Here is a 24,929-nt window from a genome sequence, read left to right as displayed (position 1 = left end):
TTGTTGTCCATCAAAAAGGGCATTATATTCTTAAAGGGGTTAAAAATATAAAATCTTCTATATTTGATTTCTGAATTAGCCTAGGCAGGTGAAAAAGACATCAAGAGACTTATTCACTTTTGTCCTAGCCTGGCTAAACTAGGCCTAGCCTATGTTGAAAGTGCAAATTTACCTAAAAATATTTAGCCTAGAGATCAATATTATCCAATTATAAAGGACAGATATTGAACCAAATGAGTAACTGATTCACAAACAAGCCAAATGAGTCACAAATAAATGTCAAAAGAGTTTTCACTTGGGTCAATTTTTCTTTTAAGCGGGGCTCCTAGGGTTAAACTTTATTTAACTTTTTCAATAAGGTCCAGAAAGTTTAGCCAATAGGAGAAGACTTTAGGAAAATTTCAATTCAGCTAAAAGAGACTAGGCCTAGGCTAATTAGATAGCCAGTTTTGAACTTTTTTCTCTAATCTGTAGAACATTGAAGCAGAAGACTTGCTTATTTCAATAGTGAGAAATAAACCTTTAATATAAAGTTCCTCACATAGGGAACATAAGGACAGAATTTGTGTTGAAAATGTATTCAAGGAAGTAAGTGAAATAATGTGTCAAGAATTATGACCTCATTTTCATCTGTGAGCCTTCTTTAGTAAATTTAAAAGTAAAAACAAAATCTAACTTAAGACTAACTTATTAAATTGGAAAAGTTATCAAAAAATAATGTCATATATATCAAGAATGAACGTGCCAATAATTCAAATTAATCGCTTCAAAAAATTTCCATAAAGTCAGGAAGGTAAAATTGAGCGCAACGAACTTTACGGTGTGTAACTTTGCGGAATAATTTATTAAATTTATTGACGCTGTGGGAGCCCCGCTTTAAAAATATAAATTGACTTTAGATTTAGATTTCAAAACTTAGATACCGCTGATATATATAAGTTGACATTCGACTGAACCGTTTTAAACTGGCAAACACCTGGAAATCGTAGCCGGGGAAGACCCAGAATTTCACTTCACCAGACCTAATAGTGGAATGTACGCATCCAGAAGACTTCCATTCTACTCTATTTTGACCTCCATTATATTTCTTTCTTTAGATCAATGAACTATGAAAAATGTACTAGTGCCTTGCCAGTGCACGACCGTTAAAGTTTTAACCGTTACTTCATATTAAATAAATACGCAAAATAAAAAAAAAATTTAAAGAATACAGATTTTCCTAAGAGTAACCAAAAAACAAAACAATTCCACAAAATAACAAAACCAAAGAAACGATGAAACATTAATAAAAATAAAATGAAACTAAAACTTTTGTTTTTGTATGTTTTTTTGTTATTAATTCATAGAAAACTTTTTCCACAAAGGAAATTTTATAAAGAAAAGGTAAAAAGCTACAATAAACAGAAGATGAACAAAAATGAAGTCGAATATTATTTCAAACGTAAGTGTTGATTCAGACTTTGAAGTGAAAACTACCTGAATGAGAGAACATCACTGCAGTAGCAGAGATTGGCGGCTCTTCTTTGATGCACTGCGTGCCATAGAAGTTACAGGTGGAACTAAGGCCTAAGTTTCTACTGTTGGTTTGATAGTGAAACCTTGAATGGCACTTTCGGTAATTCTATTTAGGGTATTGCTATCAATATTTTGACCAATCTCTTTCCATTGACAAAGCCTAAACCGCCTATTTTGTCTATTTCTATGACTCAATTGATTAAATCATAGCAACTTCGTGAATATATTGTCGACAACTTCCAAATAATAAAATATTATATTTCCGCATTACAATATGAAGGTCTAAATTGGGTCAAAACTTCCCAAATTCTCCTCGATTATTTTCCCAAATTTCGTTGATTATCAACGCGAATTTGGGAAGTTTTGACCCGATTTAGACCTTCGGGTCAAAACTTCCCCAACGAAATATGGGAAAATTATCTCCAAGAATTTGGGAAGTTTTGACCCGATTTAGAACTGTCGGGTCAAAACTTCCCCAACGAAATATGGGAAAATTATCTACGAGAATTTGGGAAGTTTTGACCAGATTTAGACCTTCATACAAATCGGGTCAAAACGTTATACAGTTACGTGCTGACATACCTTTCAAGCTTCGTGAAATACACAAAACCCATCTCCTTTGTCACAATCATTAATTGCGTGAATTTTGAATGCTCTTTTCGCAATTTATTAGATTAGCCTATCTTATATAAACCAAGTAGTATAGTGATTACAAGAAGCCTCCTGAGTCCTTGCAGGAAGAGAGGAGGAACCATCCATTTCAATTCAATAGATTAGCCTATCTCTTAAATACTCTTTTTAAATAGGCTAAATCAAGTCCAAGATTGTGATCTTGTTGTTCCTGTTTAGGAAAGATAAATCTTGATCAAAATAAGTGTGTGAGTACTGGGGGTCTTATCCTATAGCCTTGGGCTATATCTGGTCCCATAAGGGAAGGGGGATAGGTAATAATTGTGATAAATTATAGCCTAAATGCCTAGCACATGCGTTTAGATAATTAGGACTAGGCTAAGGTGTAAATGTATAAGCAGTCCATTACACAAGGAGACATGTTAATAAAGCAACTCTTACTTTATGATATGCAAAATGATCCTAGCTAGGTATATCTTTACCAACTCATATTATTGACTTACAAATAAAGTGAATATACTGCTCCATGCCTTTTTTCATATTCTTTCCAAATACAATAATCATTTTTGTTGGAAGTGAATTTTACCCCCACACCTATAGGCCTATATACTAATTCAGAGTATATATTTGCACATTACAGGGGGGGGGGCAATTTTATTTTTGATGTAAATGGGAGGTAACTTTAAAATATATACCCAACCCCCTAAATTTGCAAATATATCCTATACACTGAATTGGTATATAGGAATGGGGGTAAAATTCATTTCTAACAAAAATGAGCATTATATTTTGAAAGAGCATAAAAAAAGGCATTGAGTGGTATTTTCACTTTATTTGTAAGTCAGTAATATGATTTTGTAAAAATTTACCCCTAGTTAACATATTTTCAAGGGGGAGAATTAAAATCAAGTAGGCTATTTTGCAGGCATCAAGGCTAATTATAGAAAAGCCAAGACGGATAGTCCAAGTTGTTGAAAGGCAAGTTTGGGATAAGCCCATTTTACGATTGTATAAAAATGATGTCATTTCATTTGTTGGTAGATAAGTCTATTTATCATCCATCCAAATATATATTTTCCCAATATCTTACAACAAAATTAGGGAAAAAGTATAAATGAAAAATGAGAATAGTAGGGCAAATTTGGGGGCCAAAAATGTATGCTGCAAAACAGTAATGTGTGAATATTGGGTCTAAACAGTTGGACAAGGACATGATTAAAGTGCTGAAGCAAATCCCATCTTCTTTGTCCCTCTCATTAAGTACACATTGATTGAATGCAACTGTTATTAGGGAGAAGAAAAATGTCTGCTAAAACTCTGCATTCTTTGATTTTAAGTAAGTAAAAAGAATTGATAGTTAAAGAAGGGTAGATGTTGGCATTCCTTGTTTTGATATGGACCTACATTTAGATAAAAATCCTGCTTCTATGTTTTTGACAAAATTAGGGTAAATAACCAGTGATGAAACCATGTTTATTATGTTAAAATATAACACTAATAACTTGTTAATTCATCAAAAATGAACTGAAATGTATATATCATTGAATAGCTATGCTTAGAAACTTAATAAAATATATTTATTACAAATTTCCTAAAAGCAGCTTCCTTGTTTGATTATTTACAGGCTCTTGACATGGAAAAGGAATTCTGAAGCAATTTGGTTTTACATAATATGGCAAATAGATGCTCAATTATTTTTTTATATTTGATTTAGTTCAAAATCTCCCTCAATGTTCTGTAAAATTTTCACCTTCATATATACAGTCTTAATTCTACTAGTATCAAAGTAGTAGTGGTAGTGGTAGGAACAGTAGTAGCAGTTATAGTTTATTATTATTAGTAGTAGCAGCAGTATTGATAGCAGTAGATGCTTAGTGTGTTTTGATTTAGTTCAGGTTTCCTTTCAACCGTTTCTCAGATATGTTTCCAATATCCTCAGCCTAAGTAGTACTTGCTACAGAATTAGTAGTTTTATTTAGCCTAGTAGTTGTAGTAGTAATAGTTGTTGTGGTAGTAGTTGAAGCAGCAGTAGTAGTAGTAGCCAGCATATATGGCCTTTTTATAAATTGTTTATCTCCTTAATTTTCTGAAAGTTCCAAATTAACGTACACAGTCATTCCTGAAATAAAACCTTTTACAAACTCATATACACATAACAAGTTTTGATTTAGTTCAACATTTCCTGAAAGACCCATTTTAATGGCCTTTGTATTTTGGGAAAGTAGTAGACAAACATGCATACCTTTTCTTGATAACATATACTATATGTAAACAGTGGAAAAATTGTCTAACTTACAGCCCTTGACCTGAGGCCTTGGGATGGTTGGGGGAGGGGGGTTGAGATCCCAATTGGAATAATTACTTACCATTTAAATAATGGTTTTAAAATTTGTTGTGTTTATGTTTTTTTGATTTTTTTTTTTTGGGGGTGGAGGGTGGGTAGGGTTGGTTGCTCTTAAATCACTGACTCTTAAAAAGGGCACTATAACTTCCTTTTTGAAATCAAATAAGATCAATCTGAATTTTAAATGACCAACCATTCCATTAAAACCTTATATACCCAAAGGACATAACTGAAAGCCCTGATCCAGGGTTCTGGGGGAATGTGTCAACCCTGAACAAAATGGACATTGCACAATTTCAATCAGATGTGTTTGGTGGGGATAGTTGGGGGGACTAGTTGGCCTCCATCACTTTTGTCTCTTAAAATGGAACTAGATAAAAATATGTTAATTAGGATCATTTTGCATATTATGAAGTAAGAATTGTTTTCTTTACATGTCTCCTTATGTAATGGACTACTCATACATTTCACCCTAGGCTAATTGAGATTGGTTGACTACAATCTTGTTCTTAACATTTAAACTTTGGCCAAAGATATCCTTACAGCCTAGCCAAAGATGTTATTACAATTATTCTTAAACTTTAGTGTAAAATTCTGTTTGGAGCTACTTTTTGTTATTATGGAAAGCGTTTAAATTAGGAAAATGAAATTTCAGAGATAGTTCTACAGACAAAATTATGTCCCAGGAAATATTTTGAAGTACCTACTTCTGCTCCTTCTTACTCTAGAGGGCAGCGACTTTGATGCTCCTTTTCACTTAAGAGGGCAATGACTTTTGATGACCTTTAATAAACTTTGTGTTATAGAAATGAAACTTTTGATTTTAACCTAAATGCTATAAAACTATAGACTACTTGGCTATTTCCTTATTTGAATTTTATTTATATTAAATCTTTACTTGTAAATCCATGGACAAAATTCTGTTCCAGTAAACTCTTCTTCATAGCTTTACCTATTTTCTGCCTCCCATGGCATAAAATAAAGTAATGACATTATTTTATGACTTTTCATTACTAAAACTTAATTTTTAAAACAGCTATTAGAGTCAAGAAAGTGTTGCAATTATTTCTAATCAGAGACTGCTTTGGTAGAAGTATTGTTGCATTACTTTTTACAAATTTGAACATGCATAGCTTATAGTATAAGGCAAGAATTGAAAAAAAATCTACCAATAAATTTTCAGTGAAATGCAATTTCCAAATATAATAATCACTATGGTCATAAATGCATCCTAACCCCCCCCCCCCCCCTAATGGGTACACACACAGCTCTAGGCCATACATAAAAGTACTGATATTGAAGATATGATGTATTAGTAACAACATTATGGAAACTACAACAAAGAATTATGGAAAGCAGGTGATCAGAATGCATCATTTAAGACACCTAACCTATCCAACTCTATCTGTTAAATATTTAGTTACAATATATCTGCACAGTACTTTATGACATTTAGGCTAAGCTGGTTATCTGAGAGTGCACACATTCTGTCTCCAGGCTTGGGACTACCTTATTTTACTGACCAGTCTATATTGCATGGTGATTTTACATCAGTATTAAGCCCAGATAGCAATAAATAGGCATCAGCCATGCTATCAATGTAGTTTGTGTTGACCCTTCAGCATTACAATCATAGGCAGCAGCCCCCTTTAAATATAGGATAATTTGTTCAAGTTTCATATCACTGTTTGTTCTTTCTGACTTAATATGAAATTGAATGTTCGTAATAAATGAAACTACATACTCACTTGAGATTTTATTCATTAAGAAGACAGTCTTAATCTGCAATAGGAAGAAATAAATCATATACCAGCACCCTCACCCAAAAAGATTATGGGCAACCACCCTCCCTCCTCCCATGCTCCTTATTGTTACTGAAAGACTATGATCAAAATTTTTACCTAGCCATTTGATTGAACATAGTTGGCAGGTCCAATAACTTACCTTTGCAGATTATATGACCTCACTCCCTTCCATAGCTGCTGGGTAAAGGATTGCTAGTTATGTGATTGGCATATTATTGATGTAGCCTGTAGCTTTGTAGCCTGTTTGCTATTTGGAAATTTATTTAACTTTGTTGAGGGGAGATTCCCACAGAGAGGGTAGTTTTTTTTGGGGGGGGGGAGAGAAGGGGATTTCCTGGCATATTTGGAAAATGATGATAAACTAAATAATAATAAAAAAAATCAAATGAAATAAGGAACAACATTATAACTTAAGTCTAACAGGAATTACTCTGTATGAGAGGGATGCCCCTTCTTCAACCACTGCTAAAAAAACTGTTTAAAAAAAAACTTTAAGATTTTAGCATACAGTACAAAAGGAGGCCCCCTTCACACATGGGATAATTTCTGGGTTTTTTTTAGTTTCAAATTTGTTTCTTACTTTTGGTTGGAAAAACTTGTTCTGTTTTTTTGTCAAGCAGTTTGTGGTAACAAACTGTGAGTAAGGAGCCTTGTTCCTCAATAGTAACAAAAGCTCTAAGAAACAGAGTTTTGGTGACAATAGATACATCAAAAGAACCAGATTTTGATGCTTATTCAAATTATGTAACAAACCTGAGAAAATTTGCCCTACTTTTGAAAAAATGGAGGAAATGCTCCCAAAACATCAACTGACCTTAATGAAAATCACACCAGAAGATTCAGCATACCAGAAAACTCTACAATAGAGGTTTCAAACTCCTGTCTAAAAAATTTGAAATTTTGAAGTTTTTTGCTAGAAGAAAGATCATGGATGCGTTTTTATTTTTGTTTGTTTTCCCCAGGGGTGATTGTATCAAATCAGAAATTGCAAAAGGTCAGGAGAGGGCTCATTTGAATAGAAATTAAAAGTTATAGTTTACTCTTCAAGAGACCAAAAACTGGAGGGTAGCTAGCCCAATGCCTAGGCTCATTTTTTCCTCAAAGTCACCCAATCAAAATTTTTAGATAGCTATTTCTTTAGCATAGTCAAAAAGGGTAATAAATTTGTCTTTAAGGATGACTTTAGAAACAAATTTTGGCTATATATTTGCATATTAGGGGGGAGGTGGGGGGAAGGGGGGTTAAAGCATAATATATATTAAATACCTTGGTAAATTTTTGCCAAATCATAGTATTGACACTACCTAACCAATTTACCTTTTCCAGTAAATTTTTGGCAAGTCATATTATTGACTAACAAATAAAGTAATTGTACCACTTTAAAGGCATATAGTGTACCACTGTATGGCTTTTTTATGCTCTTTCCAAATATAATAATCATTTTTGTTAGAAATGAATTTTACCCCCACCCCTATATATACCAATTCAGGGTATATATTTGCACATTAGGGGGAGGGGGGGGGGTAAATTATATTTCTGATATAAATGGGAGATACGTTTTAAAGTTTAATTGTTTTTTTTAACACGTTTCCTTATGTAGTGGACCAAACCTAGCCTTGCAACAATCTTTGTCTTATAGAAATTAAACTGTGCAAAATAGATTTTCTGCTTAAATGAAGTTAAAATTTTTTTCAGTATTGCAACTTTGCTCAATACCAATATTATAAGATTTTAAAGATATGCAAATAGGGTAAAGGTACCAATGATTTGACAGTTTTTGTAAAAAAAAAAAAACATGCTTTTTCTACTCCAGAAGGCTTAATTTAAAGACTTTTGGTTCGAAAAGGGTTTCAGTATGTAGACCAAATATCTACAAATCTAACTGTTGGATTAGTAGTTTAAAGTTTTATCAGAAAAGGGTAAAAAACTCCAATTTTCTTAAATTGTAGTATTTTCACCTACAAATTTGACAGAACAAAAAGTTACCTGTTTTTGATGGAACCCAATTTGACATGTGTCAATATACTTGTGGATGGATCTTGGTGGATTCAACATACATATTCTTTTTACTTTATTTTTTCATTTCTCTTTAACTTTTGTAAATGTGTAAATGTATAAAATACTATTGAGATAGTGGAAGCAAAAACTGAAAATATTGCCTCAAGTATAGGGACAAAATTGGATAATCATATGGAGTGTAATTGTGTGACCTAGGTCTCTATAATATAATGTGTGATATAATAGTGTGATATAGGTCTCTTTATAAATGATATCTGGAATGGCCCACTTTGTCTCAGCTTTAATGGTCCAGAAAAGATTACTTTGTTGTTCACAGTTAAAGTGTTGTCTACATTTAGCCATTTCAAAGTTAATTTACCAGTTTAATCCACTTAAAAAATTTAGTCTTGACTATTTTCTTTTGTCTGAAGTCAAAATTTGAAATATGCATGTTCTACTAAAGATTATTAGAAGTTTTGTGACTCCAAGGAGTTTAAAATGTTTCATTAGCATTTTGGGTGGGATAGGAATTCCATACTAATTAGGAAGGGGTTCAGAAAGAATATTTTGTATTTTACAGCTTGGGATCTATTTGAAAGATAACATAAATAGAATTTACTAAGAGAGGGTGTACTTCAAATTTATTCTGGAATAAATGAATTAGGGTGTTTTGATCAACCAAGTCAAATGCTTAAAAATTAACATAGCATGAGACCAAGCAGCAGTTCCTCAGATGAGGAAAAATCTAGCATCAAATCAGTAAAATTATGATTAAAAAACTTTTTAAATATTTTTTCATGTGAAATATTATTAGAAATAATAATTGTCAAAATCTCTTGTTGTTGAGAAAGTACCCATAAATCTGACAACTATGTTTTTCTCAGAGGACCCTTGAATTTTGACACCAATTGTTTCTCATCTGTTTTACATGTTCAGTGAAGTTTCAACAGAGTTACCTATATTTTGACAGGGCCTGTTGTTGTCTTTTGAAAATTTTGACAAGGTTACTACAAGATATTCCCAAAAGAAAAGAATCTCATAATTGAAGCCAATATCTACATTTCACTTCAGCTGAAGGTACATTTTTAGTCAGTACATTTTTAATACATTCCACTACATCAGACAAGAATTTTTGACACTGGAAACATGGTTTTGTCAATATAATATTAGCTGCCATGTTAACTCAGTTTTATCAAGACAAAGCCAATATAGCTACATTTTAGAGAAAATCAGATGTATCTTGATGCATTGGTGATGATCCCAAATTTTTTTTTGCCAAAAAACAATGAAGTGATGACAGTTTGAACAGAATATTATGCTTAAAAAATTGTCAGGAGCTCATTTTTCATCAACAACAGGAAACTGATTGAATTGAATATTCTTTTCTTATCTGGGTGTATCAGATATAGTGTCCATGTTTAGCATTGTCAAAATATAACAATGGCTTCAAGAGATGGTATTCTAAATCATGAATAAGCAGAGTTATCCTGTTTTGAAGGAAACTTTCATTAGCGGTTCCAAAATTGCACTGTTGAATCATGGGTGCCTTTCCCTATATGTACTAAATTTATAAAAAAAAAAGATTCTTAGGTATGGTTTAAAACTCTACTCAAATAAAAGGAATTGCATTTTCAAACTATAACCAGAGAAAAAGAAACTGAATTCTGAAAATTAAGGTAAAATGTTGTTTGTCAAAACTCTGATAGATAGTCCTTTCAAGTAGGCAAATTTCTAAGACTTAGAAATCAGAAGAAAATGAACATAGTAGCCTTGTATTGCCTCCCCAGAGTATCCTTCCCTGGATTAATTAGGCTACTGAAAGTTTCTTTTTTCTAACCTTACCTGTTTCCAGGAAAACAAAAAGTAGCTAAATTAGAATTTTACTACCTAAGCTAAAAATCAGTAAAATTATGGTTTAGCTACCTTGGAAAAGGGTTGAGTTACAAAAAAGAAACCTTCAGTAGCCTAATGAATCCAGGGCCAAAAACATACCTTGGGAAGGTATTTCCAAGCTTCTCTGTTCACCATCTTATGATTTCTGAGTCTTAGAATTTTGCCTACTTGACAGTTCTATACTTATTGGAATTTTGACAAAACAACATAATAGGCCTGTCTTAATTTCCAATTTTCACTTTCTTTGTCTCTGGTTTTAGCCTTGAAATTGTATTTTCTGTTAATTGAGTAGAACTTTAAGCCATAAACAATTGTTTTTTTTTTCTACATTCATGAAATATAGTCTAGCTCTATTTGCAGATATTTGAAACCTTGTAAATTGGGATTGAGCAAAGTTTTGGAGCTGAAAACAATTCTCCTGTACTTCATTAAAGCTGAGAATCTTTTTGCAAGGTTTCATTTTTTCAACACAAATTTTTTCAAAGGTCAGTGAGGAGAGAAAAAGTGGAGGTAGGTTCTTCAAAATACCTTTCCAGAACATACTGTAGTCTTTAGATCCATCCCTGAAAGTTTCATTTTCATAACCCACCCTCTTTATACAATAGCCAAAATTAGTTTGTCTAGAATTTTTATGGATTTACAAACACTATAGCCAATAAAGAAGAGGTTGGAAACTTGAAATTTAGGTACAACTTATTTTGTCGGAATTTAGAGGGCTTATTCATTCTATATGTGCTATGAAACCTTTTATGCCCTAAGACTAGCAAAAAGGTGGACTTAAAAGCTTGAAAATATCTTTCCAGGGGTCAATATTAGGCCCTGGATTTATTCATGGAAGTTTTGTTTTACTGATTTAACTATTTCCCAAGATAGCAATGAGCCCCTTTACTACAATTTATCAAATGCTATTTAATAAATTTAAAATGTGAATAATAATAGATGGAAACGTGGTAGTCTGATTGATATAAAAAGGTGCTGGATATTATAAACAAGATTTTGATGGTTTTAGGGCTTTCTTTTAGGCTGATAGCCTACATATTCTAAAGCTATATATGAGACCTTCAGAGGGGTTGAATTGTTCATGAATTGTCAAAAATGGTACTTTCACCATAAAATGAGCATTAGATTCCCTATTAGGTATTTTATTAGGATTTTTTTATGTTAATTTCCTTATTACAGACTATTTTCATATATTATGGTTGCTGTTCTGAAAACGTACCCCCCCCCCCTTCAATGATGTTGAATACAACCCTAATGATATATTTTTTGGTAAATATTGAGTAGTTGAAATTACTGATGTAGGAATAAGGTGAACATACTACTTAATGCCTTTTTTATGCTCTTTCTGAATATAATAATTGCTTTACTTGCAAATTTAATTTAAGCCAAATATAGACCCTCAACAATGATACCGTTTTCCCTTATTTTTAGCTATATCAAATGGTTATAAACAATAATACTTAGTTTATCATGTGCAGAATTTTTCTACTTCAAAAATTCAAACTGCAACCCCACTATACTTTACCCCCCCCCCCTCTAAATCCCCACACCCCACTCATGCAAAAATATATAGCCCTAATTATATATTTATGTGTTTTCAGGTTCCCAATTCTGTCACAGTTGATTCAATATATGGATAAACTGATTTAAACAAGAGTGATGCTAACAGAATTATACAAGCAGTATCTAAAATAAAAGAAAAAGGTATAATCTTGTGAGTACATAAGGACTTCAGATTGAAATTCCAAGTAAAGCAATTATTATATTCAGAAAGAGCATAAAAAGACATGAAGTGGTATGTTCACCTTATTCCTAGGTCAGTAATTTAAAGCTGCTCCCTATTTGCCATTTTTCTTTATTTCATCTTACAATACATCATCATTCCTGATGAAACCAGTTATTAGTGATTTAACTAGAAAACCAGTCAGAAAAAATTTTGTTTTGCGAAACTGAGAACAAAAGAAGTATGAATCCAGGCATTGTTTGAAATGTTTTTAAAAAGTAAATGACAATGGAAGGAAACAAAGCATAAAATAGGGATATAATGGTGCTACTGTACTTCTACTTCTTCCGTATATTTCTGAAAATTCATGGAGAATATGTATTTTAGGATATATATATATATATATATATATATATATATATATATATATATATATATATATATATATATATATATATTTATATACAGAGCCTTTTTTTTAAGTCTAGGTCCAAGCTAAAATTGTGTATCCAAGATTCAAGCCCATTGTTAACTATGAGTGCGTTCAAAATTGCTAGTGTTGTGTATGGTTAAAATGTTCAACTTAATCACATCCTAAATAAAAAACAAAACAAAAAACAAATCACTTGAATTGACCATTAGCTGTGTGGCTAATTGGCATCTTGCCCTAGATAATTTTTGGCAAAGATTTCTTTTTTGACAACTTAAAACTATGGATGACAATGAAAAGATACATAATAATCTTATTAAATAACTGCATGTTATAAAGCAAGAATTATTTTAAGGTTTTTTTATATATCCTAGGGCTACTTCTAAGATCATTAAGGGTAGTGATATGCATTGTCAGAAGCATAGGTTAACTGATATTTGAAAAAAAAAGTTGAATCGAAAATTTAATAGTACCGTTTTTATTTAATTAGTCTTTCTCTCATATGAGTCGTAACTAATACCCAACCGATATGGATTTTTGGGGTGTGACACCAATACCAACATAAAACAATAGCAAAGGATGACAGCTGATATAATTACCATTAAATTTTCCTCTGTAAAAAAAACCTGAACCTAAAGTTTAAACCCTGCATTCTCTGCCCACTTTCATTCTCACAAGTTTCTCCCTGGTCTAATACACAGGAAACACCCTCAATAATTCACTGTGGATTCCAAATGAGGCAAAAGTATTTATTTAAAACACGTTTGTAGTGCTCTCCCCAAGTTCTTTGCTTCTCAAGCATTGCAAACCCTCAAGTTACAATATTTATACTAAACACAGTTGATTTAAAAATAGTGACAAACTTGTTGTTGGTGATTAATTTCTACTGATGTCGCCTGGACTTGAAAAAAACAGCAAGGTGCTTGTGTGATATATCAACCACACTCAAGAATTGAAAGTAGGTTAATCATAATGAAATATGCTAAAATATAATAAAAATATAGTACTTTTGAAACAAAATTATGGAAACTGCAACAAAGAATTATGAAAAGTAGGCCACTCAGAATGCATTATGTTAAATAGCAAACATAACTTAACCAAAGCAAAATACCAACTCTGTATATTAAATATTTAATATAAATATACCTACAATATAGATTTTTCCACTGATTCAAATTGTCTCCAAGTACATACAGATAAATGGATTTTTCACACATCTGACAGAGCGAACTTCTTGAGTGTGGTACTTGTGGTCACACAAGTACCAGGGATTCTATTAAGGCATACACGCTGCAACTACCGGTATGCTGCCGGAAGGCTACTGACTTTATTTTATATATTTTTTTAAGTAAAAATAAGGAGTTGCATTGCAACAAGGCACGCCTAAAGCTTGTGCAAGATGAAAGAGGGAGAAACACTTTTGTGTTATTGCTTATTTCACAGTTAAGGTTAGTATTGACAGCAAAAATACTTTGACTTCATTTGACTTACCTCTGCTGCTCTCTCCACTATGGTCAGATTGAGCTGGTGGCTTTGTCCCTAAGGACTGGGCAAGCAAAAATTACCTGAGGAAATCTGGCCCCATTTCCTGGATAAGTTGAGAGTTAAAAAAATCAGCCAATCTTTATTCTGATAGCCAATAATGACACAGGCCGCCATATTGACTGATTATATTGGCCAGCCAATATATTTGTTGGGCCCTAGTTGTAACTATCCAGTTTGACCAAATTCAGTCAGAAAAAGACGCCAAGAATCCTAAATCTTGGAAAGTACAGGGGCTGTAGCTTCCTGCTTGTCGCTCTACTATTTAAAGTCAAATTTTCCCTGTGAACTTGATATAGATGGGTAGTTGCCAAAAATAGGGATGGAACTCCCTTGATCAAGGAAGTTCCTTTGAACCTCCTCATGTGCCCTATTTGCTGTTTTGTGTTAGTTACTTGAATAACCTTTTGTGGTATTTCAATGATTATTTTAGAATAGATATTTCACTCAGAAATATCAAAAGTTCGAGAAATATTCCCCAAGGGACGATATGGCTCTCCCAGCCCCTAGGAAAAAGGTTCAAAAAATTGATATTGGCTTATTTTCACTGAAACATTCAAGTTGAAAAGGTGGAGATAGAAGTTACTATTAAAACAAAAAAAAATTTCGGAGTAAGACTGAGATGAAAGTTGGGTTCATTTTGTCTCAGTCATCTCCCTCCCACTAGCTAGTTTATATTTTAAATTTTTAAGCTGGAGGATAGACCCAATATGTTATTTTTAAAAACAGGGACTCTGTAAAGGTCAGGCAAAACAAACAAAATCTAAAACTGGTACAAAAATGAGCTATGTTTTAGTTTGATGCAAAATCGAGCCTAGCCCCCTTGCTGTCGTCTTATGCAATATTGGCGTGTTGCATGATATTTTGTTAGGACCTCAGTCAGAGTTTTCTCATAGTAAGTGAATGGGCTCTGAACCAGCCCCCTCCCATCACTACCCACTGTCCAGATGTCAGATAATCAGGTTTTTTCTTTGTCAGTAGTTGAAATCTTTCATTGCATTATGAAATCTATAATGGTCAAAGTTTGTTTATCACATTTTTCCTTAAATTCTTTCTTAATTGTGTCTGAGGAATCAAGAATTGTTCCTTATATACTTTTCCAATAAAAAAAAAATGTTGGTTTGGAAGAACTTCTGTTTTGAAAGAACTTCACCTTTTTATTTTATAGGTTTAGGCACACCTCAACAAACGGACTCTGTTTAAATAATGTTAATAATATTAATATTAAAATAATAATTAATAATATTAAATAATGTTAATGACTACAGTATTGTGAAAATGGATATTTGTCTAACTTAGGCTTAAAATCTGATAATAAGATGTATTTTTTTTTTCATCCAGAAGTATTATAGTTCTTGGTGTTGAATGATATTCAAATTCTTTTCAATTCCAGTTTTTCATTCGAAATATTGCAAGCAATTTCGAAAGCTTGGCCAACTAGTAAAGATTTCTTGCTTTTAAGAGTAGCTGTTCCAAATGTCTCTAAACATATGAAGACTTAGTTTACCAGAAAGAGTACAAGAAAGAGTAAACCAGAAAGAGTACAAGAAAGAGTAAACCAGAAAGAGTACCAGAAAGAGAAATGAGTAACTTCAATCAGGAAACCTAGCTGTGAATTTGACTTGAAAGTTCAAAAAATGGAGCTCTCATATCATGCAGGTAGTAAAAAAGGGAATTGATTCTTTACAATTATGAACAGAAATTCCTAGTTATATATCCTGCTTTTTGCATAAAAAATACAGCAAGGAAACTAGAAGATATTTTGAAGCAGTTTGTATTGCTATGATTTCTCTTTCATAATAATAAATGATATAACAAATGGAGTGATTATAGTTTTTTCCATTTTTCAAAAAAGATCTAGAGGAATCTTGGATATTACCCCACTATCAGCCCTTGAACCTCAAAATGCCATAAACATGGCTTGCACTAGATAATCTATAAATTTCTGCAATTCAATTTTTAGGTTAGTGCGGGTGTATTTTTTTGCAATGATTAGGTTTATTGATTTTTGATGAAATTTCTGTTCATATATCACAAAATATTTATTCTGTGAGAGGAAGCTATCATTTCTGTTTTGTGCCAAATATAGCAGGTTAGATTCTCTCTCTGTATTTAAACCAGGTCCCATTAATAGTGATTTATCCTCATGTTTGTTTTGAGGAACCCTTTGTGCTACAGAGCTCATTTCTCCAGCACATGCCTCTGCTTAGCAATTTTTAGAATCTCTCATAGTGATCTGCAGTTATTCTTGGGAATTTTTTTTCTATTTAGTTATGTATTCTTTCTGTAATTTTTTCATGGTATGCTTGCTTTTGGGTGTTGGCATTGCATCACCTAAAAGTGGTTTTGCCGAATATATTTTGCCAAAAACGAGTTTGAAAATCTTGACATTTGTATATCAGAATTGGCTATAGCTAGAGCGTTGATTAAGAAGATACATAACAGTTTAGTTTCAAAATTAAGAAGAAATTTGCTTATATTGTTGTTGCTATTGTTATTGTTATTGCTTATTCTTATTGGCCGAAGGTGAGCCGTTTCTGAGATAAAATGGAATGAATATCAGTTGCAGACAAAACTGCCTGCAAGTTCTGGAACATAGGTGAGATATGGCAAAACAGGATTGGGTCAGAATGAATTAGAAATGAGACTTTCGGCAAAACATGTTTCATCTGATAGAATTTTGACAATTTACTGGGAGTTTTACAATAAAATGTAACAAAAGATCAGGGGAAGGTCTTACTTAGCAACAAGCTCCTTGGAATTTCAGGTTCTAACCTTCGGAGGCAGAGGGTGCTTTTAAACAAGCTGTGATTTCAGCTTAAGTACTAGGTACCTCACCTGTTACAACTTCTAATAAGACTTATGACATATGCCACATTTACTGCTTGCATGAAGTGGTAAAGTGATTCTTCGTCTTTAATTTTTGCTGTTGGCAACTCAACTGCTGTGCTAGAAGGTATAGGAGGCAGCAATATTTTCACAACATTAACTGCTGGCTCATTGGGAAATAACCTCCTTTGCCTTGCCTCTTGTGCAACTAGCACTACAGATCCAGCAGTATGTGCAAACCAAGTTTTTTAGTTAACCCTTTTGCACAGTCCTTGCTTAAACTGTAGTAACTTCATCTTTGAAAGTGCCACTAAGCTATACTTGTAGCACCGGGATGTTTTGGCTTAATCTAAAAATTTCTGCTTCGTCATTTGAATAAGGACAAACAGGTCACGGGGTCAAACAATCAAAAGCTTTTTTGTTAAGTCTAGTAGTGAAAAGACTTCCTTGTTCTTCAAAGACCTGTCAATGATGCTGTGAACAGCTTTGACCCCCTGAATTGTGGAGTGTCCAGGCCTAGTATACTCCATTGTTATACTCTGGATGTATGAATGGCTGTTTTGGATGTCTTGTATCATATAGTTTATTATTTGCTTATGATTTTGAGGTGCACATGAATCTGACGATGTAACAAACTTTCTGACCATGTAAACAACTGTCGTTCAGATAATCAGCAACTTTTGGCAAAACTGACCATCCTATAATCCCGTATGTGATTTGTATGTGAAAACTGTTTCAAAGAATATTTTATTTGGCAAAGGAGAACTGCTAAACACAGGTAGTCAAAGACTTCTTACAGCAATGTCAATTAGACCATTCGAAAGAGAATTTTTTTACACAAGATAGCATTTGTAACTCAGTTTTAGCAAAAATGTTGTTTTTGGCAAAACCGCTTTCAGGCAACAATTTGTCAATCCTAGAGTAAAGGGGGAAGGGGTTTTGCTCTTAGCAACCAATATGAGTTCTCTTTCTAAGTCTACCAGTAGAATCCGTGGCAAAACCTATGCTGGGCAGATTTTGTAAGTTATTTTTTTTTTTTTTTTTTTTCCTTATTTTTATGTGGAAAAATCCTTTCTGATGGAAATGGATCCTCATATTTTATGACATAGAGTATTATTGAAATTATCTGTATGGACAAGTCATTTATAATTATTAATACTACAAATCTTTTTGTATTTAGTTAAAAAATTTCTAAAACATATTTGTTTCTTTTAAATATCTTTTGATTTCAACTTTTTTACTCATTCCTTGAAGTGCAATATTGTATTGTGTGTGTGTATGGCATGTAAAAGTTGTATGACACAGTTGTGTGTAAAAGTTGTGTTGTGTGCAGAAATTTTGTAAATACACGCATTCTTGTGTGAATTCACTTGTTTTTTTTTTCAGAAAATGAAGACAGATTCCCAAGTGATAGCAAAAATCTTTTCGGATGTAAGGCTTCTATTTTACTGCTTGAACAGGAAGAAAACATTGTTCCTATTTCCCTAGACATTGTTACAAAAATCAAGCTTGATTTTGACCCTGTTAAACTTGAGTTAGATACTAGAATTGGCCAAGGTATGTTTTCAAATATCTCAAGCTTTATTGTGTCTATTTGCATATCCAAAATGGAATAATTCATCCCTTAATATTTTGAAAAAAACTGGCAGATTCCTTGAGCTTTCTTTCATGTTTACTTTTACACTCCTGTGATATTTAGAAAGAATATTTAATGTATAATCAAGGAATCGGAGGATGGTATATAAGATCTTGTGTTCTGAATGTGTCCTAAAACAACAAATGAATTTAACCATAATGAGAATTGTGTCTTCTGACCTTTATTAGGTTTTTAATTGGACAGTGGTGCTGACAAGGTACTTAATGTAAGGATTTCCTAATGATTTGGTTACTATGGTATAAAAGTTAATTTTAGGTTAGGTAGTTTTTAAAAGTAGTTAAAAAGAATATTCTAGAAAAACCGGTTAGTTAATGAAAAAAAGGTAGGAAAACAAAATACAGATGAATGTGCAATGTCAGGTTAATAGACATATGCTGATATTTATTCATTATAATCTTAATAATTTTGAATTTATTAAAGGTATAAAGTGAAAACATTAAAAAAATTTGTCAGTAAAGTGCAAATTACGTTCTGGCATTTAGAAGGCATAGGGATTTTGAGTCCTACTCATATTAATTTCTGCTCGTTAATTTCTTGAGTTTGACTCAGTTATTTATTGTAATTACAGCTCCTTTTTGAGTTTCATTTATTTATTGATGCTGATTTGCGGTGTTTTCACGCTTGGTAGATCATTTGGTTCTATTTATTTTTGGTTCTATCTATGCTCATTTTTGGTTTAATAGAGTTCTTCACTTTTCTTTGAAAAACTTATTTTGTGGGAAAAGATTTTTTATTAATCTCATAATCAAAACACCATTTTTCACCCTGGGACCCCGTCTTCCTCCCTGTCGCTTTAAGTAAAAGTTATTTGAGTCACCACTGTCTCCGTCAGTCTTTCCAGGATCATATACTTGGGCAGTAAAGGCATATTAAGAACTTAAAATGAAAAGTCAAGTTTGTTAGGTTTTTTATTTCATACTTAATCACGTAACACTTAAATGCTCACTGAAGGAATCTGGGGTCTGTATATGCTGTTGTTAGTGAAAGTTACTCTTAGACGCGTTTTGAGATACTAGTGAAGTTTTCTGATAAACAGACTGCTTACGCTGTTTTCAGGCCTAAACCGAAATTAGGAATTTATGTTAACGAGCATTTCTTAAAAATCAAAGCCAATCCTTGAAGGTGTTTCTGACAAATTTGGCGTTTATAACGTATAGACCCATCCAGGACGCATATTTGCTCGGCAATAAGGTGATACAACCTCAAAGAGACTTGCAAAAACGCTTTGAGCTATTGCACAGTTGCGTGTGTATTCTTCCTTTTTTGTTTTTGTTTTTTTTTACTTTCCAATGAAGGTTTTTTTGTCTTTTTCTCCATAATTTTTTCATTCTGGTTTGCTAGATTTGTCCTGGTGGATACTGATCAGGCTCTGTTTTGGCACACAAATAACCGGTTCTGAATTGAGGAACATCTGAACGTCCATGTTGGAAGAGATGATTTTTCTCCTATTGGGCTTCAACTTCTGTAGGAAAGCTCTCCCTTATTCTTGCCTGCTAATCACAGCTGCTGCGAAGTCTCTTGATTTAAACAGGGATTCGGTTAAATGAGGGCGAGTTTAATGGGGGCTGAGTTGCAGCAGATTTGGGTTAAACGGGGATTGATTTGAATTGGGGCTCAATTGAGAGTGTTCAGTTAGATAGGCTCAGTTGGACAGTGTTCAATTACGAGCATGCCAGAAAAAATCTCTCGAGTGTGATACTCTCGTAGGTAAGAAAATATTCAGTTCAAGCTCTCATTTACCTAAACACAAAAGAATTTAAACGGCAGAGAAGCCTTTTATTTACAAATTTGTGACAGAATGTTTATTGTGAATTATAATTTAACTTAAGCAGCAAAAAGCCCATACTGTGAAAAAAATTTCTAGTAGGATATATGTAATACAAATTCAGCCGAAGTTCTTATTTATCTACGCCTCAAAGAACTCAAACTTGAGAGACACTTTATGAGTACCAAGTACGTGAAAAAGGCTTCACTTTTAGTTCTGGTTTGGCTGTTTACATAACAACAGCCTCTGAAAAAGAACACTATCGTGGGTTAAAAAAATTCTGGCACAAGATTCCACTTAGCCAATTTTGCAATAGTTCTACGTATTTTGGGCACATTTGGATGTTTAGTTGGCATTGGTAAATCTAGTTCTTAAAGAGGACTGAACTGACTCAATTATTGTGACTTCTCTTGACAGATCCAAAGCTCAAATTTTGAAAAGCTATGCGCAGTAGATTCTTTTTATGTACATTTTTTCTTCCTTTCTGAGGGAAGTCTTTTTGGTTCTCTTTGAATTTTAAAGGATTTAAAATGCTAAGACGTATTCGAGCTACCTGTTGGTTATGTTAATTGGCCTTTCCTGCAGAGTATTTCAAAAATTTCTTTAACTTATAATTTTTATGCAGAAATTGAAGACATCTTCCAGGAGTTGAAATTGAGGATTGAAGTTGAAGGGATAATAAAAAAAACTTATTGAGACTGCAACTTCTATTTTATTATCTGAACACGAAGGAAATCTTATTACCATTTTCCATCGATTTGGAATAATTTCAGTGTTTAAATTTTTAAGAAAAATTTAAGAAAAGAAAATTTATATATTACTTTGTATAAGTTTGTAGAATAGAAAAATTTAAGCCCAATATTTGGCTTAGTTTGAGGTTCAATCTACAATCGGTTAGAAATATTACGATGGAGTATGTTATTATTTCAACTAATTAATTTAAAGATTAGCAATACTGACTGGCACATATTTGGAATAAAAGTATGTTAACCAAGATCATTATTGTGTCATTTTAAAGATATTTTTGCGAAATTAATTGAAATGAGAATGAGTGAAAGAGTCTTTTCATGTGCCAAGGAAAACATTGAGAGTTCGACTTTTTTTAACAGACCTAATACAGGAGAATTTACAAACCTAAGGTGTCCTTGGCGAAGTGTCTCTTTTCTGAAAAAAGGCTTGAATTTAGGGTTCGTACTGATTGATATATCTTTTCTATTAATAACAAAAGAATAAAAGGGAATTAGGCAGTTTTAGTCTGAAGTCTTGAAGTAAAAACTTTAAGTTTTAAAATATTTAGCGTTGTTGTTCTTTAAGTCACGCCTTTCCGAATAATTTTCGCCACCCTAATTTGGCCTGACACCTTTTGGCCACCCTTTGGCCTGAGAGTCCATGTGTCACCAAATGTGACTAATACATTACAGGCTATGTATGAATATAGCCTGTTGGGTTATATTAATAATGAGCTGCCCTTTGGTACTTGTGATACGTTATGTTGTAGATTAGGCTTTTCATTGGTTTCGCTATTTGGGTACACTGAAATCTTGGTGTAAATTTTAAGTTAACTTTAAGTTTTAAAATATTTTTAGTGACTTCAAAACAACTAAGGGAAAGAAAACAAGCATATCGAAAACCAGCAAGGAAAACAATTATCGAAAATAAAAGTCAAATTGGTTATTATAAATCAATCAATTGAAGAAGAGTCACTGTGGATGTCTTTACACTGCATTTATAATTCATTACTAACGTCAAATTTTGAATAGATTGCTGCTAAATAATCATCAAAAGTAATCATTTCGTTTGACTTTTTTTTTCTTTTAGATATCGCTGACTCATCGTTGTTCGAGAATCACCTACCCACCCAACTAAATGGAATACCTAGTATTCCTGGTTTAATAAATACATATCTAAAACAAGAAACAGAGTCAGATTTTGAAACTGGGGCATCGCATCACATCCAAGTGACGCATGACATATCTGAATACCAAAGAACTCACCCTGGGAAAAAGCCTTTTCGATGTGATATATGTAGGAAAAAATTCATTTGAAGCTATAAATTAACGGCACACCGAAGAATCCACACTGGGGAGAAGCCCTTCAAGTGTGAAATATGCGAAAAAAATATTACTTCCAGAAAGGGGTTGTTTCGACACCATAGAAGTCACACCCAGGAGAAACCTTTCAAATGTAATACATGTATGAAAAAGTTCAGCCACAATTCTCATTTAACTGCATACCAAAGAATTCATACCGGGGAGAAACCTTTCAGGTGTAATACATGTATGAAAAAGTTCAGCCAAAATTCTCATTTGACTATACGTCGAAGAAGACATACTGGCGAGAAACCTTTCAAGTGTCAAGTATGTGAAAAAAGTTTCATTTCTGGTACTTATTTGTCTCAACATCTTAGAACTCACACTGGTGAGAAACACTAATCACAGCCTGAGGGTGAATTACTATTTTAAGTTTGAAATAATAGTTTGAGTAGATTTTCTGTGTGGTTTTTCTATAGTCAAATCTTTTACTGTTATAGTGCAAGAAAGCTAAGAGCTGTTGTCAGCTCTTGGCTTTATTAGTCCGTGTTTTGTCATGTATTTTTAAACCTTTGTTTTAGTTTTCCTGATGATTCTCAAATTTTTTTCTTACTCTTTTTCTGCACTGAAGATGGCAGAAGAAAGTTTCAATATTCCGATTTTCTTCAACTATTTTTTCACTATCTGAACATAGTTTCTCAATTCTAGGTCAGTGTTATTTTGTTAATTATTAACAGGTATCACTCCATTTGTAGCTTCTACTTTACTTCCACTTCTGAAATGTGTTCTATTAGTAAAGTGTGGGAAAGGTAAAGATAGTATGAGCGAGTTTCTTTTTGGAAAATTAGGAACATATTAGCTTCACTGAGTGATATAGGAATCATAACCTTTCTTTGCTGTTAACTTTGTAAGAGCATGTAAGAGGTAATAATATATTGGTAAAACAATTAGAAGTAAAAAATAACATATTGAACATAATAACATATATAACATATATAACAATAACATATATAAAACAATAAAATATTTTCTTTTCACTACTTCCCAAGGAACCAGAAAAATTCATTTTATTCATCCTAACCCAACCTTGAGGTATCAGGGATTCTGAATTCAGAGCTCCATTCATTAAACTTGTCAATCTCGAGCTAATATAATTCACTTACTGGTCAATGTAACTTTTCTCAAGCAGTTATAGCTCAAGAGTTGTAGCTGCAGCTGAAGGCTGGATTTACTGGAGAAGGATAGTGTCAGCTCCCTCGATATTGGCGCAAAGTCAGCAGGAGAATTAAGTCAATAACAACTCCAGCACATTGGTCTTCAGTGCAATAGCAAACTTGTTTAATTAAAAACGATAAAAAATACACTAGAGATTTAGTACCCATGTAAAAAATTGCCTTTCAAACTCACTGGATTGAAAAAGTTCGCTAGTACGAATCCTTCGTGTTGGGGAAACAAAATCTTTCCTGCAACAATGAAGAACTTTTAATAAAAAGTTAATAGAAGTTTTTAATAAAAAAAATTTTCATAACAAAGTTTTTTTTTAATAAAAAACCCGACGAAAACAAGAAAATTTAGTGTGGTCTTCTCAATGATGCCATACACCTGTCAAAACTTTTGTTTGTAAAACTACACAGTTATTTTTAATTTGAATTGCCTAATTTTTGTAAGTTAATTTAACCACATCCGTAGTTAACGGATTAAATTGATTATTTTCAATACAAAAATATTTCTATCGTTATTCCAGTTGATTTGATACATTAAAATGTCAAAGCTCCAAAGAAACTTTCGAAATTCAACTGTTATGTAACGCAATTCTATTGTAAAATTTCATCTTTTTCTTGAGTAGTATACTAGGCAATCATGCATCAAGACTGGGCCGATATTCTGATCGTTCCAATGTTACGAAAGTACGTATATTTTGCTCAAAATTGACCTCGTGTTTCAAATCCCCGGGATATAAACCCTGAGATGTGAACCCAAAATTATGTTTTTAACTAAATTGCGAGTATTTAACATAGTTTTTTTTTCTAAAATGTATAAATTCTGTTGAGAGTAACAAAGCCACTACCACGAACAATGGTGATACCCTTGTTAGTGACTTTTAATTAGAAAAGGGTGATGAACTTCTGGTCAACTAGATTTAGAAGAGATTAATAGATCTCATCATAGTGCATCAGAAGAGTCAAAGATAAATGGTATTAGCAATCAGATTAAAGAGGGAAAACACATCCAATGCTGTTCACCATTCACTATTAGGCGATAAATGCTATTAACAATCAGATTAAAGAAGGGAAGCACATCCAATACTATTCACCGTTTGTATATTGTAGAAAGAATCATAGTAATTAATGGAATAAAATCCAAAGATCTAAAACGTAATATCTTAGCCGATAAATGCTATTAACAATCAGAATAAAGAAGAGAAGCACATCCAATATTGTTCACCAAGCACTATTAGTGCGTCCTGCCAAAATGAAATCCCTGCAAAGGAACTAAAATGTTTAACTGAAAGCAGTTTTTCTTAGTACTTTCAAAAGAGCTATTTATTCTGATTAAACGGCCTTTGTGATTCAGGGGTCATTCTTAAAGAATTGGAACAATATTCGAAATTTAGCGTATAGAGCGAGGTATTGACGAGGGGAGGAACCAATCGAATGAGCCAGTTTTGAAGTTTCTACGACAACGCCTTCTATAAAAACCTTATATGCCCCCAGGGCATAACTTAAAACCCTTGCCCTGAGGGCTCTGGGGGAGTGTCCTCCTCAAAA

The 24,929-nt window shown here is 32.8% G+C and overlaps 1 protein-coding gene across 1 annotated transcript; it reads left to right on the top strand.

Annotated features, from left to right (window-relative positions):
• Positions 1–2,212: 2,212 nt before the first annotated feature.
• Positions 2,213–24,473, top strand: LOC148947956 (uncharacterized). The gene is made up of 5 exons (XM_089095152.1): positions 2,213–2,393; positions 10,546–10,695; positions 15,274–15,539; positions 18,096–18,266; positions 21,950–24,473. Exons 3-5 carry the CDS (start codon positions 15,518–15,520, stop codon positions 22,174–22,176), a joined length of 420 nt encoding a protein of 139 aa, XP_088951278.1. The 5' UTR covers positions 2,213–2,393; positions 10,546–10,695; positions 15,274–15,517; the 3' UTR covers positions 22,177–24,473.
• The last annotated feature ends 456 nt before the right edge of the window (positions 24,474–24,929 follow it).

This window comes from Artemia sp. Qi Xiang Cuo, chromosome 10 (genome assembly GCF_049724085.1).
Source record: "Artemia sp. Qi Xiang Cuo chromosome 10, ASM4972408v1, whole genome shotgun sequence".
Classification (NCBI taxonomy): Eukaryota; Metazoa; Arthropoda; class Branchiopoda; order Anostraca; family Artemiidae; genus Artemia; species Artemia sp. Qi Xiang Cuo.
This window is presented reverse-complemented; position numbering and strand designations above follow the sequence as displayed.